We start from the raw sequence: 15,514 nt of genomic DNA, 5'->3' as shown, positions 1-15,514 counted from the left end.
CTTGCACACAGCTCCCAGCATTTTAATGTCCTAGGCCTCAGTGATTGTGAAAATGCAGAAGTGTTTACTGGGTAAAGGCTGTTCTTTGTGTGTCCCCTTTTGTGTCACATTCCTGGGACCAGCCCCAGGAATGATACTTGCAGTCAGTCCAATGTCTGCTTTGTGTCACGACATTGTTCTAAGATTAAATGTCCAAGAAAGTTTTTTTTTCCCCCCTTGGTCTCTCAGTGCTGGCAGTCCTTTGCTCCCCATCACTGTGTTCTTGGGGGACATACCTGTGTCAGGCATTATTTAGAAGCAGATTGTTTAAACTCTTGGAGTTGGCTCAGTTGTGTAAACAGTGGCTTTTAGGAATAAATCAATGTAGCATTCACATTCTTTGGAAAAATCCCTTTGCCCGGGATTTTGCTCCTGGGAAGCTGAGGAGCCTCAGGGAAAAGGAAAACAATTCTTATCTCATTTACTTCTTCAGTGTTGTGCTCGTGTGTGGAGATTGTTTACCCACAGGTGGTTGTTTCATTGAATGTGAGTTGTTTCATTCTGCTGTGAGTTGTTTTCACTCATTGGTCAGTCAGGGCCAGGCTGTGTCAGGACTCTGGAGAGAGTCACAAGTTTCATTATTATCTTTTTAATATTCTATAAGTATCCTTCCTGTATTCTTTAGTGTAGTATAATATTCTTTAATATAATATAGTATTACAAAGTGCCTTCTGAGAACATGGAGTCACATGCCTCATTCCTGCCTTCATCAGGACATTTCCCAGCAAATACAATAAAATTGGTTTTCTGTGGCCGGTCTAACAAGCAGAGAAGCTCCAGAGAGTGTGCCTGGTAGTAGACTAGTGGAAGACTGTTTTTCCCAGAAGGTGAATGAACAGAATGAGGTGACACCATGAAAAATTTGGCTTTTTTGTCTTCTTAGCTGGATTTGAGCTGGTCTCAGGACCGTCAGCTCCTGCGCTTCAGGGCGGGTCGTTGTGTGGGTGAAGTAACCCCTTATTTCTGCTCATTCAGACCCCCCCCATCCATCCTGCCACGAAATCCCTTGTGTGCTCTCTATTGACACGATTTGTTTTCCCTTTGTGCCTAGGGAACGTGACTACTAGCACATCTGTGTCTCAGATGGCCAGTGGGATCAGTCTGGTGTCCTTCAACAGCCGCCCGGACGGTATGCACCAGCGCTCCTACTCGGTCTCCAGTGCAGATCAGTGGAGCGAGGCCACAGTCATTGCCAACTCTGGCATTAGCAGTGGTAAGAAACCTGGAGCTCTGGGGGTGCCTTGGGGTGAAGGGGGACTTTGGTGCTCTTGGTGTTTTCCAAAAGGGGAAAAAAAAGGAGATGAAACGGTGCCCACGCCGTTGTGGTGTTGGGTGCTGAGCTGGCAGAGTCTGAGGGGAAAATCTGAATTAGAAAAAAGGGGATGGATTAACTTTTAACATTGACTTTTTTTATGTGGGCACGGAGTGACAGGGCAAGAGGGAATGGCTTTAAACTGAAAGAGAGGAAGTTTAGCTTGGATATTAGGGAGCAATCCTTCCATGAGAGGATGGTGAGGCCCTGCAGAGAAGCTGTGGCTGCCCTGCAAGTGTCTAAGGCCAGGCTGGATGGGACTTGGAGCAGACTGAGAGAATTCTGTGATTGTTTTTTCAACATGAAGAGCTAATGTAGTTGCAATACTGCTTAATTTTAATTTCAGGTACATAATCATAGGATCCCAGAATGGTCTGGGTTGGAAGGGACCTCCAAGCCCATCTTCCCCTATCATGGGCAGGGACACCTTCCAGTATTCCAGGTTTCTCCAAGCCCTGTCCAGCCTGGCCCTGGACACTCCCAGGCATGGAGCAGCCACATAATATGTGTTGTTTTCTTGATACTCAGATTCCTTGCCCTGTGTGATGGATATTAGCAGTAAATGACCCTTCAGATCTTCTCCTCAGCCTGTCCTTTCTCTGCTGTGCTCTTGCTCCATTGCCTGCATGCTCCTGGCACAGTCTGAGTGTTTCCTCTGTGGAGCATTTAACAGCATTAAAAGGAGCAGACACTATTCCTGGTGGTGTTTTGGAATTATTAGGTTGTAGCAGTAATTGTTTTTAAAGGGTAGATGTGATGGTTGCTACCAGACCAGGGTGAATAGGTCAGGAGAAAGGGGAGGAATGCTGTTTCTGATGGCTGCCCCTAAAATGGGAACAGTTAGGGGAATGTGGGAACTACTTCACATGTCCCACATATATCTCTGTAGAAGGTCTGAATTTGAGTATAGCCCTGAGAGCATCTCTGGACAGGTTTTTAGTGCCACCTTAGGAGAACAGAGGGTTTAAAATCATGATCACCATGTTTCAGAGTGGCATTAACTATCAAATTCATACTTAGCAAAGCAGAGACCTTTTCCTGGAGCTGCAAACATGGGGGCAGCACCTTCAGGAGAATTTTCATTAAAATGGTCCAGATGTTGCCTGAGAGTTTTGTGACTGAGCCTTGCAGGAAGGCAGGGATGTTGTGAAGCAGCACAGTGAAACAAATGCTTCAGCCCTGTTCTCCTCTGTGTCCACCCAGCTCACCCACTCCTGGTTAGGCTTTTAGGGGAGGCAGCATTGCCCTGCATGGAGGCTGAGCTGGTTTCCCACTTAAAATCATACATTTTCTGCCTCTTTTTCCTGAACTGCTTGGTCGTTTTAATCCACTCCAGCTCCACCTCCCTTCTGAAAGGTCAGACCAAAGTTTGGGCTTTTTTGTGCCTTTTATCCTACAGCTTTTCTAAGGCAAGGTGAAGAATGTTGAGTGCTGGCTGTAGGGGGAAAGCAGGAGCTGTAGGCTGCAGTCCTGTGCACCCTGTCACACCTGCAGGCAGTGAGCAGGTGCCATCCCTATGCCACATGTCCCAAATGGGGCTGCAGGGGAGAAAAACCTCCAAAATTCAGTGAACTCCTACAAGTGGCGTGCAAATAGAATCTTAAAAAGTAGAAATATCCCCTGAATTCCTGCCTTTTGCCATCCCCTTGACTTCAAAGTGCTCAGTTTGCTAGACTTGCCTTTTGCTCCTACTGCTGATCCCCAGCTGGGTTGCAATTCCTGGCAAAGGGAACCTTTTCTCCCACCCCAGCTCTGCAGTCCCCCACATGTGCAGTACCTGTTTCTGACTTGACATGTGGGATTACTTCTGGCTCAAAAGAGACGACAGCCAGAATTACCTATGAAATCCTTATATTGAAATTACAGGTGACTGGTGGGTACTCGTGAGGAAGCCTCCCTCAAATAATTTCTTGCAGAGGTTCTAATGTTTAAAAAAAAAAAATTGAGGGGTTGTTTTTTTATAAATATGGAGGGAAAACTGGATTAAAAACGAGTTTTAGACAACTGAGGGTCACCAGACTCAGAAGTATTGCACTAAAACTCTTAAAAAACCTCAAGAATAATTGATTGCTCTGAGTGTATCATCTTTGGGTAAGCTCAGAGATGTGTCCTTTATGTTGGCAAGTTGACGCATGAAAAACCCTTTTTAATTTCTGGGGGTTTTTTCTCCATTAAAAGATTTTTGAATTTTAGTCATAAAAAGCTAATACTGTGAAAGCAGCAGGTATGGCAAGAAGCTAAGCATCTTTTGGAATTCAAATGCCAATGTACTGGAGAATATGCCTGCTTATTGTCACGTGGTTTTATTGTAGACAAAATAACATATTGGGATTCAATTTTTCTCTGCACCTTTTTTTCACATTAAATTAATACTTTGTGTGGCTCCAGAGAACTTTTCAAAGTCTTCCAAACCAGACCTTTGGTTTCCTGGGGCTTCTGTCTTTCAAGCAGCTGTGAACATCTCCTAATTAGATAAATTACTTTGTAGTGGGCAGAGCCACAAAACAGGAGGTGCTGGTTAAATTAAAGGGGAAAAATAGAAAAATCCATTCTCTGAAATGGAATGCCCCACTGCTTTATGACTATTACTGTTGTAAGGTTTTACATTTAAGTACCTGAGGTTTAAAATTAAATGTCTAATATAATTTGGCGCTGGTAACATGAAGCCTGTGCCTGCCCTGGGAGAAAATCTCGACAGCTTAGTTTGGTGTTTCAAATTGCTGCGTGCTGGATAGTGAGCAGCTCGTGCTGCTGGCTCACTATTTAGCTCAGTCCCACCTGCTGTTCAGCATCATTTCCAATGCAGGAACATATTTGCCTTAAAAACTCCCGAAATTTCAAAAGGCTGTTCCAGCAGCACATGAAAAATTAATTCTTTTTGCCTTTTTTCCCCTTTCTTTTCCCCCCTTCTCCTCCGTACTCTTGTAAGTGCTTGACAGAAGTAATTTTAGCAGCAAGGGAGAATAAAAACTGGGGGCAGTAAATCCCTGTCCAGGAACCTCTTGTGTAGATTCTTTATGGACCCAGAATTGATCTTCGTGTCACATCCTGATGTAGTTTCAACTGTTTATCACCCTAATGGTGGTAGAGAGACCATGAACATCAACTTATAATCCCCCATGAAAGAAATTGGTGTTTGCAGTCAATGAAGGAGCAGCTCAGCTTTATTGATAGATTTGGAACAATTACTGCTGCTCCAGCTATTGGCCCAGAGGTTTTCCTGGATCCCACTGGAAGCCTGTGATGTTTTTTCCTCTGATAAATCTCCTCCTTGATGTTTTGGGTTTTGTTTTGTTTTGTTTTTTTTTCTTTTATCACCCAGAATTATCTGTAGTTGCTCTTTGCTGGGGAACAGGAGGGTTTCTGGTCTCAGGGGAGCCATTTGTGACCTGTTTGAGTGTTAAAGTTCTCCTCTCAATTGTACATCCCACAATTCCTCCTCTATAAATCCAGCTGCTATTTGCATAAAATCACAACATTTTTACAGTTGGAGAAGCCCTCAAATATCATCAAGTCCAACGCTTAACCCAGCACTGTCAAGCCCACCCCAAATCCCTGTTCCTAAGTGCCAAATCCAAACATTTTTTGAACACTTCCAGGGATGATGGAAGTGTTCCACCCTTTCCCTGGTCACCCTGTGCCAGTGCCTGATCCTCCTTTCAATGAGGAAATTTTCCTGCCAGGAGGGGACGGCCGGGGGTGTCGGGCTGTGCTCCAGGGAACAGGGACAGGAGGAGAGGGAACAGCCTCAGGCTGGGCCAGGGGAGCTCAGGGTGGAAATCAGCAGGAATTTCCCCATGGAAAGGGTGCTCAGGTATTGGAACTACCCAGGGAGATTTGGAGTGCTCATCCCTGGAGGTGTCCACGGATCTCCTGGATGTGGCACTCAGTGCTCTGGGCTGGGGTCAGTGACAGGTTGGACTCAGGGGTCTTGGAGGGCTTTTGCAATTCCATGATTTTGGTGGTGCTGATGTCCCTAAAGAGGTGGGTCTGTCTGCTCTCCAGTCTTCACAGTTTGTGCATCTCTGAAGACCCTGACAGACAGACCCCCAGTTTGCCAGCAGAAGTTCTTGTGGTGCCAGGAACCACAGGCAGCTGCCTTGCAGAAGTGAGATTTGTGAGCCATCACTGTGAGGAGACCAAGGATGTCATTTCCTACCTGGGGATGAAGCAGCAGCTTGCTTCATTCTCTTTTTCAGTGTTCAGTTTTATCATTTTCCTTCTGTGCCCTGAGCCCATCAGTGGGGAGGATTCAGCATCCAGCTCTTCTGACAGAGCACTGCAAGCAGCACTTTGCATGGGACAGGGATTTCTGGTCTCCAGACTTGTAAATTGTCGTTTGAATTCCAGCATGATGTAAAATTCTGCAGTAAATCAAATATCTGTTTAAATATCATCCACTTAGGCTTTATCACTGTACAATTGCTCGTACGGGCCATTTGAGCTCGGCTGTAATTTATGGGAGCTGTAATACCTGGTGTCTTCTGAGTTTCTAACAGTTTGGTGTTAGGGTTTATTAATGTAAAATTGAGTTCTCACTGTGCCATGGGGTGTGAGAGGTCGCTGGAGTGTTGATATTAATGCAGACCTTGCAACTTGCCTTACTTGTCTGATCCTAAGTGCTGGGAATGATTAAATGATGGAACCTTCTGCTCTGCCTTGGGAAAGGAAATGGTTCAACCTGACATCAGAAAATACCATTTAGAGCTGTTGTAATTCCATAGGCAAGTTCTTGACCAGGATCAATTATATAATATCAAATAGATTTATAGAATTTTGGAATTGTTTTTGGTCGGTGTATACAGATGGTTTAGGTCAGAACAGCTTTTTCCTCCTTTTTAAATACGGAAATTGTGACTGAAAAGCAAATATAGATTTATTTTCTCTTTTTTTTTTTTTTTTTCTAGCTGCTTTAGAGCTACTCTGGGATTTTCTGTAGTTCTTACTCCTTAATATAATAAAATTCACCATGCATAATATGTGCATATAGTTTACATTATCTTACACAGGACAGGAAAGGGAACATTCTTCTACTTTTCATACCTTTTTGTGATCCACAAATTGCTTTTGGCAAGATACTTCCAGAGGGAAACTATTGCAGTTCAGCAGGGTAAACTCTGCTAGCAACAATTTATTATTGCCTTTGTTTTCTCAGCATACCTTGAGGAAACTTGGGTTATAAAGCACTACTTTTTAATAATTTCTGGAAAGCCATCCCTTTTCATCATGAGGTTGTGTACTGAGAAACTTCCAGTATTTACATTTACCTGGCATTCTTGACAGGCTCTCACATGAAATAGCCCAGTCCACCAGAAATACTAAAAAGCTCTGTGTAGCAGTGTCCTAGGAAACTGGTAATTTTTTGGATTTGCTGATCCTGCAGGACTTGAGGTTTCAAACTGGTTTTAATTCAGGCAGGGGACGATGGGGGTTTGCAACCTGTGGTTCCCCAAGTAATGTAAGGCCTGGAGGGCAGTGGTGATAAATAAGTGCTCTGGAAAGGGGTTTGGAGCATTAATCCAGCTGGTGCTGCCTGCCTGGGGTTTTTGGGAATGTGATAGCCTCTGGAAGCAGCAGGAGCCAGTGCTTACCTCTCCTGTTCTGCAGACCATGGGGAATCTCAGCTTAGTGGGAAACTTTGGGGTCTCCATCCCTGGAAGTGTTGAAAACTGCGTGGCGCTTAGGAACATGTTTTAGTGCTGGGTTAGGGGGTGGACCCAAGGGTCTCAGAGGGCTTTTCCAACCTAAATTATGCTGTGGGTCTGTGCCTTCCTCCTGCCCATGCAGGATGACAGCTCAGTGACCACCAAACTGGAGATGAGCTGTTGCCTTGTGTCCAGTAGAGAAATGACAAAATAGAGTGAAAGGTCTGGAAGCAGCTCTTTACTTTGTGTCTCTGGTGGCACCAAGAGCCCTCCGAGGTTTAAACTCTGCCATGATGTTGGTTTAGGGAAGACTTTGGGCATTTCTGCACAGCTTGGCTGAGTTTCAGCTGCTCCTCTATTTATCCAGTGCTGCTGCTTAAATCCTGAGCTACATTTTTGCAGTTCTCCATCTGCTTTTCCTGTTGAAGATCTTCTTTCTGCTCTCCCCCCAATTAAAACACAAAGAATTGTTGCATTCAGCAATTAAATCCTGCTCTTCATTCCAAGAAACATGAGTTTGCATCCTCAGGTAATTTGACATTGGCAACCTGATGCTGATCTTAATGTTGCTCACAGCCTGGAGTGCCAAATGTCTGTCACTAAATTGTTCATGGTACTAAATTAACTTCCTGGCTGAACTATAAAGCTCTGGGTTTTCCCAGCTTTTACTTATGGATGTTTAAATACAGATTTTGCATTTAGTTTAGGATTTACACTGAAGTAAAAATGCAAATAGCATGTTCTTTATAACAGGGGGAAAAGGTGATTTATTTCTGGTTACTGATGTTGATTAATCTGATTTGATTTTCTGGCAGCATTCAGTAAATCTGTGCTTTTTCTGCCTGTAGCTGGACTTGGTTGTCACACCTTCTCTGTTATCCCCACTCAGGAGGAAAAAAAAAAAGGGAAAAACCCTCAAGCCAAAGCACTTTACTTTTATTCTTGGAGTTTAGGCTTTAACCTGGCAGAATAGTGAGGAGAGTGAATGTTGTCTTCATCAGCTCTTCAAGCTCCTGTCCAAGAAACACTTCCCAAAAGTCAGGGCTTCTCCAGAAATGCAGCTGGATACCCAGCATGGTTCTGTGCAGCTCAGGCATTTGACATTTGGCAGATACAGCCCTTAAAGTCTGCAAAATGTGGTCTCTTCTGTGGTTTTACATTAGAACCATTATTTTGAATCATTCCATAAAAACCTTTTAATGTAAGGAATAATACTGGAGATGATCACAGCTCTGGACAAGGGAATTCTTCATCAGGGAGGCTGTCCTGTAATCTTATTTGTATTTAGAAGAGTGTAAGTTTTAAAGGTTTTTATTTTGCATGGTTGCAGTTTAAGGCTGCTTTAATCTGAAATGTTTGCAGTAATTGCAGGGAATTAAATACATGAGCTGGATTCACACAATATCCTGCAGGAGGTTATGGACTTTGAAAATAAAATCACGTTTGCAGAGAACATTATAAATCGAGAGACACACTCTCAAGTAAACATAGAGGAAAGACATAATACTGCCAGAGCAGAATGTGACATTTTATAAACTCTTTGATTCAAGTAGTGTGCCTTACAAATTTCATAAGCCCACTGAATTCTGTATTTAAGGGCTGTGTAAGGAAAACTTAAGGAGGAAAATAAATAAGCTTCCCAAATCAGCAAGCTTTTATTTTTCATTAATCTTTTTCTCTTAGTGTAAATAAGCTACGTTTATTTAATAATGTAAATTCTAAATTTATTTTAAGTTTTGTAAGTTTTGTTTAAATGCAAAGCTGAGAAAGCAAAATGTTCACATCCCATGGGAGCAATTCCTGATTTGAGGATTTCTTCTTTGCACATCCACACTTCAGAAGTTCCAGCAGATGCTTGTAATAGTTACATTCTTGTTTAATGTTGAATGTTACGTTCTTGTTTAATGTGCAGCCAGGAGTGCAGTGCTTTGTTTTGTAGGGTCTGCAGGAAGGGTGTGCAAGAAACACACTCAGTGCTTTTATCCCTTCTGGGCCTTAATGAAGTTTCTGTTCCAATTAAGAGCAGAGCTGTTGCCTCCTCAAGCGTGGCTGCTGGCAGGCTGGGTTTCTCCCCAGCCCAGATCAGAGCAGTGGGTTTTTAGGGATGTTGTGTATTCCTTACCTATGGAACCCAACACTTCAAAGCTTGGGTTTTTAGGGATGTTGTGTATTCCTTACCTATGGAACCCAACACTTCAAAGCCACCTCACAGCACACACGGCTCGGGGAGTGAAAGAAGCCTCTGTGCAGGGCCCTGGCCACAACCTGGGGATTGTTGGGGGCCAGCTGGAGCTCAGAGCTTCCCTTCCTGCAGGTGGGAGAGCTTCCCCTTTCAAGTGCCCTTCATTTGTCACAGTTGATCTCATCCCTTCATGCAGCCGGGCTGTGCCACCCACGGGCCAGGCGTGAGGAGTATCTCTGGGGAAGGGCCCCCACTTATTTAGAGCTAGAAAGAGGGCTTGATTAAAATTGGAAATTTTAAAAAAAAAAAGTTTGTTGATGGCAGTTACGCCACCTGACACCTCTGAAAGCAGAGCTTTGTGTTTTAAGAGCTTTGCTTTTCAGCTCTGGGTGTCTGCGATAGGAAAATGTTTGATTTTGCCTTTGATTAAGAGCAGGCTTGGTGTTGCTGCCATTATTTCTCTTCCTTTCTGACAGTGCTGCTCATGGCATACATTACCAGGAAAGCCTTCGCTTTTTCCTGCCTAGCATGATGCAATTAACAGCCAATTTGCTATACAGCAATTATTCAGCTTTAATTGGAAAATGTTAATAGTGAAAGTCTTCTTGATTTTTTTCCCCCCTCCAAAACACTGATATTAGAGCTTGTCACTGAAGTCTCGTGGACTGACAGTGGAGAGTTTCCTAACCTCTTCTCAATTACCACAGAGTGGGTTTGAAGCTTGAAGTTATCCACAGGTTATACAGACGGAAGGTTAAAGTACAGGAGTAGAGACGAGACATCTTTCTGGCTCTGAGCATCCTTTGAAGAGAGTCAGTTCTTCCTCTCTGTCTTACTTTGCCTATCTTGAAACACAAGGTAAATATTTTAGTAGGAAGTGATTCAGTAAGCCATGGATTCATTATTTTCCAGGTGTCTGCTGACCTGCAGGCTCTATTTCAAAGCAAAATGTTGTTAAATGAGGATTTTTTTTTAATGCAATGAGAAGACAGCACTGATGCTTAGATCAGGGTGGAGCTCTGCCCCCCTCTGTGTGATTAAGGTGAATTTACATGCATCTCATTTTGATCTAAATTAGAATTTGTCACACACTTGTACATACCTGACCACGATGGGGCTTGTTCACCCAAAATGTGTGCTTTTAGTGTGCTCCAAGGGTCTGTTTGTTCCCACATCACCAATCCTGGGGATGGTCCTGGTGGATTTGCCACACCCAGGGTGCTGCAGTTGGCAGCTGTTCTTGAGGTGCCTGGTGATCTACCTGGCTTCAGAAGGGGGAGACAGTTACAGTGTGAATAATGAATAATAGAATCACAAAATGGTTGGGGTTGGAAGGGCCCTAAAGACCCTCCTGTAAAACTTCCCACTTAGACCAGGCTGCTCCAAGCCCCATCCAGACTGGCCCAGACAGACCAAGACAATAATAGAATCACAAAATGGTTTGGGTTGGAAGGGCCCTAAAAACCATCCTTGAACAGGCTGCTCCAAGCCCCATCCAGACTCACCCAGACAGACCAAGATGTGACCTGGAATTGAACCAGGAGCTTCTGCCCTGAGGTGTGTCTTCAAAAGGACCACCCATCTCCTTTCTCCCTCGTGGGGAGGGAACAAATTCCCTGAAATGAGCAAGTTGCCTGCAGTGAATCCCCAGAACTGGCAGCAATTCAGGGTGACACCACCCAGGGCTCAGAGGGCTGATGCTGCCCAGTGAAAACCTTCTGCCAGAAGAATTAGGGATGTTCCCTGTACATCTCAACTGCAGCTCTGTTGGGCAGGAGCCACCAAGTTACTTTGCCTTGGGATGTGGTGGCATCCTGCAGCATCCCAGACTGGCTTCTCTTTCCTGGTTTGTTGTCCTTATGTGTTCAAACAACTTGTCAGGCTTGATCTTTCCACAGGGCACGCTCACATGCAGAGCAGAGGAGGGGAGTGCAGGGATGCATCCGTGTAACGGGGGATGAGATAAATTAACAAACCCTGCTCACTCAGGGAGTAGTTTGTATCATCCCTGCCCCAGCCTAAGCCTGCTGCAGGCAAGATGTGTGGAGGAGGATTAGGATCTCACCCCCAGTTCACGTTCTGAGATTGCAGGTGCTCTAAAACACAGTCTTTGCTTTGCTTGTCACCATCCTGGCAGCACAGGAGAGAGCTGGGCAGGAATAGTTGTGTGCTGTCCTTGTGGGAGCTGGTGAATTCCTCCTGGAAACGAGGAGCTTCCTTTGAAAGGGAGCTTCTTTTCTTCCTAGCCATCCTTCAAGTTCCAGAGAGCAGGATGCTGTTCTGCCAGCGCTGTAATGTGTTGCTCCTTAGGTGGGAAAATGTACTTTTGTGGGGGTTTTTTAAGCTCTATTGTTGCATTTCTGCTCTCATGCTTCCTTTATGATGGCCCAACATTGTGCATTGGTAGGGAATGAGCTAGAGGTGATGTGTCTTCCCTTTAGATAAGGGAGATAGTAATGAGGGTCTTTCCAAAATTACTGAAGCCTTCCAATATCCGTGCCTGAGCATCTTGAGGCTGATTGTCTCTCCCAAGGCTGTGGATGATGTGCCTCCCTTGTCACAGAGTGGAAGGGATGCTCATGCCCTGGGGTCTGGATGTGCTGCCACACGGCAAGAGCCAGAACCCCAAAAGCAGGGAGATCCCTCTTCTGCTGCCTAGAAGGAAGCTTTGTTTGCCTTTGTTTAATTGAGGTTGCTCTTAGAGGAAAGGAGTCGTTCAGTGGGGCTTCCTGAGGATGACGGGACAGCTGTGAGATTTGCAGGCTCTGGGTACAAGGCTGAAAAAATGGGAATTGCCATGGAATGGGAAGGCTCCTGAGGCTCCTTGATGTCCATCCCCAGTTCTGCTCAGAGCTCCCTTTGATTTCCTTCAGTGCAGCAGGTTAATTTAAGCTTGAGTGTCCGAGCTGAGCTCAGCTCAGCGATGACCAGATGCACCTGATTCCTCCAAAGGCATGAGCTCTCTGTACCTGACAAATATTTGCCTTTTTTCCTCATCCTGGAGGCTGCCACCCCTTCTGCCCCACTCCCAAGTGTTTATTACATCCAGGGACTTGTGCCAGGCTGCAGTTCTGACAGGATTTTAATGTCAGTCCTGTGCATCTGCGCTGTGCGATTGCTGCATCCCTTTCACTTCGGTCTGAGGCAGAGGAGGAAGATAAAGAACTTGATAGAACATTTATGGTAATAGCTGTAAAGGGAAGCTGGAGAGCAGTGCATTTCACAGCCAGAAAAATCTCAGCTCAGGGAAATGGGTCTGAAATACAAACTACAGATAGTTATAGTCTCTTGCTTCCCCTGTTTAAATAAAAGGATTGCTTTTCTCACCTTTATTTAAAACACATGTGTGGAAGATGAAAGTGTCCAGCTATTTTTTTATTATTCAGTCCACCAGCTACCGACATCTTTGCCTTATTTCATTTCAGCACTAATGGCATAGTGAAAGTTCTGAAACACCCTCTTTGGATTCAGCCTTCCTTGGGTCAGCAGCAAGGATTCCTGCTGCAGGCAGAGCTGTTGCTGTTGTTTTCGTCATCAGCGCTTTCTCTCTGCTCTTGAACCCGGTGCTATTAATTGTGTTGCTGCTTCTGCTCTTTAATTGATCCCATTCACCGCTCCCGCTTTTGTAACGTCTGACTTCTTGTCACTTCGGCAAATCAAAAACCCAAATTAATCAATCTCCAGCCACTTGAGAATAAGGCCGTGTTGGGGAGCTGGGCTTGACAAAAAAGTCTAATTTCACTTTGAAAGCCTGTTGGAAAATTTTAACAAGAAGATGCAAGAAAAATGTAAACCAGATCAAGCTCGACTTTGGTCTGTGGAGAATAGCGTCACCTGTTGAGTTTGTTTCAAGTTTTTGTAAATAGGTGATTTGACAAAAATATGAAATAAATCAAAAGGCACGGGGATAGAAGGGGTCAGAATATCCTTGGTTCCGCTGCAGATGGTTACACAGGAGAGAGGGTTGTGTGTGTGACAGAGAGAATAGGAGCCGTGGGCCAACGACGAAGCTCCGCTCTTGGACTTTTGTGTCCCTGCCTTTGTGCTGTGCTATTCCCGTACCTCACGCCTTGCCTCTTCTCCTGCTTTTGCCACCCCCAGCTGTGTTACCCTGGCCTGGGGTGCTCATCCTGGCTTATTGTCCCTCATTTCCTTGGCCTCCTTGGTTCCTGTGCTGGCATCTCCTGCTCCTCTGCTGCAGGTGATGAAGGAGTCATATCTCGGGCAGGTTTGGTGGGGGGATTGGGAATTTGGGATGCAAGGTAGTTGTTTTTCTGTTCTTGGGGCACCAGGAAACACAGTCTGGGTTTGGATTGAGTTTCAGACAGCTCAGAGTTTGGGGTGCTCACCTGGACAAGAGAAGGCTCCAGGGAGAGCTCAGAGCTCCTTCCAGGGCCTAAAGGGGCTCAGGAGAGCTGGAGAGGGACTGGGACAAGGGATGGAGGGGCAGGACACAGGGAATGGCTCCTACTGCCAGAGAGCAGGGATGGATGGGATATTAGGAATTAGGAATTGTTCCCTGTGAGGGTGGGCAGGCCCTGGCACAGGGGGCACAGGGTGCCCAGAGCAGCTGTGGCTGCCCCTGGATCCCTGGCAGTGTCCAAGGACAGGTTGGACACTGGGGCTTGGAGCAGCCTGGGACAGTGGAAGGTGTCCCTGCCCATGGCATAGGTGGGATGAGATGGTCTATTGGGTCACTTCCAGTCCTGTGATTCAGTGATGATTCTGTTAATTTCCCACCCTTTTCAAATCCAGGAGGACACTCACAAAGTCCTTAGGGGACACAAATGGAGTTGTCTTTGACATCCATTTGTTGAGCACGTGCAGCTTCCAAATAGCAAAATAATAGAAAAGATAGGAAGTGGGAATTGTTGCCTTTTACAAAATATTTGTAACACTGGAAGAGGATATGAAATTGTTTCAAACAGCAAATAAAGCCCAGTGCAACAGCACAGCTCTTGAGACTCTTCTGAGGATTGTTTTTCATTTAATGTTCTGTCTCTTGACTCTGGGTTATAGTTGTAGACAAAGTGTTTCTTCTGTTCCACCCCTCCTTTCTTCTGCCACAGTTTGTCATACTTGAAAGGAATTTCTCTCATGACCATAATTGCAAAATGGATCTTGGAGAGAGGCAGACATGGCACTTGCCTTGTGGAGTGAAAGCTGCATTGGCTTTTTTATTTTGTTTGGTAAATTCTCACAAATGAGGGTTGGACTTGCACAGCAGAACAGTCTCTGTCTTAATTCATGAGTGCTGCACCTGTAGAGAAAAATCACCATGTGAAGAGCAGAGGGGTGGGGTTTTTATGTCCCATCTCTGCATAACTCGAGGGGTGTTTGGTCACCAAGGGTCACTTGCTGCTTTTGGGCATGGAGTGAGATACTGCACATACTTACAGGGTTGTGCCACAACCCTGGAAGTGTCCAAGGCCAGGCTGGGCAGGGCTTGGAGCAACCTGGGACAGGGGAAGGTGTCCTGTGGCAGGAATTGGGGTTTAAGGTCCCTTCCAAGCCAAATGATTCTGCGATGTGGCTGTGTCAGCTCTCCCTTCCGGCTGAAGGAGTTAATCATGGCACTGGAGAGGGATGGAGGGCAAGAGGAAGGCTCCTGGCAGCTGGGACAGAGCGTGGGCATCTCTGCCTCACTCCTGGAGGTTGCAGCAGCAGCAGCAGGCGTGGGCTGAAACACGGGGATGCTCTGTTTGGGGGGAGAAGACATTTTCCAGCAGCGTTGTGCCGCTCATCACTTCAAAACAGGGGCAAAACCGAGGCTGTGCCGGTCAGGACAACCCCAGCTCCGTGGCAAGGGGAGAGTTTTGTCCTCGGTGTCGTGTCATGGAGCTGTGCACCCTGCAAATGATGACCATCATCAAGGGAAGCTGTGTCCCTACAGTCCATCAAGAGCCGCAGAGCTAATGATGGGCTGGGCAGATAATCGGGGGAGAGTTAATTGTAAGGTTCGATATGGCATCTTGTCAGCAGAGATAAGTTGTCACGTTTTCCACTTGAGCTGAAACTAAATGATTGTAAAATAAGTTATGAGTGTCCTTGGGCCTGTCTGCCAGAATGATGGCTAAGAATACATTCCTGGCCCATCAGTCTCAAGCAGCCCGCTTGATATTTATGCGAACTGAATGTTATTTTATTCCCCCTCTAGTCATGCTTGTCAGCTTCCCGAGTGAAAAGTGAAACTGCTGCTTTGACTCATACTTCAAGTATTGAAGCTCGGAGAGGCTGCAGATTGTTATTATTATTACCAGTATTATATATTTTTTTGGGTGTGTGTTGAACATTGATGCCCGATTGGGAAGAACTAATGGCTGACATTGAGCGTGC

The 15,514-nt window shown here is 45.4% G+C and overlaps 1 protein-coding gene across 10 annotated transcripts in view; it reads left to right on the top strand.

Annotated features, from left to right (window-relative positions):
• Positions 1-15,514, top strand: part of AGAP1 (ArfGAP with GTPase domain, ankyrin repeat and PH domain 1) — a 308,565-nt gene that overhangs the window by 210,707 nt on the left and 82,344 nt on the right. For 8 of the 10 annotated variants that reach the window (XM_039703607.1, XM_039703606.1, XM_039703605.1 and 5 more), the window contains one exon: positions 1,091-1,252. The exons of the other annotated variants lie outside the window; for them this stretch is intronic. In XM_039703607.1, coding sequence (XP_039559541.1) covers positions 1,091-1,252 — 162 coding nt within the window. The remainder of the gene's footprint in view (positions 1-1,090; positions 1,253-15,514) is intronic. 10 annotated transcript variants of the gene reach the window in all.

The sequence above is a fragment of the Passer montanus genome, unplaced genomic scaffold, assembly GCF_014805655.1.
Source record: "Passer montanus isolate IOZ18808 unplaced genomic scaffold, ASM1480565v1 scaffold165, whole genome shotgun sequence".
In the NCBI taxonomy this organism is placed as follows: domain Eukaryota; kingdom Metazoa; phylum Chordata; class Aves; order Passeriformes; family Passeridae; genus Passer; species Passer montanus.
This window is presented reverse-complemented; position numbering and strand designations above follow the sequence as displayed.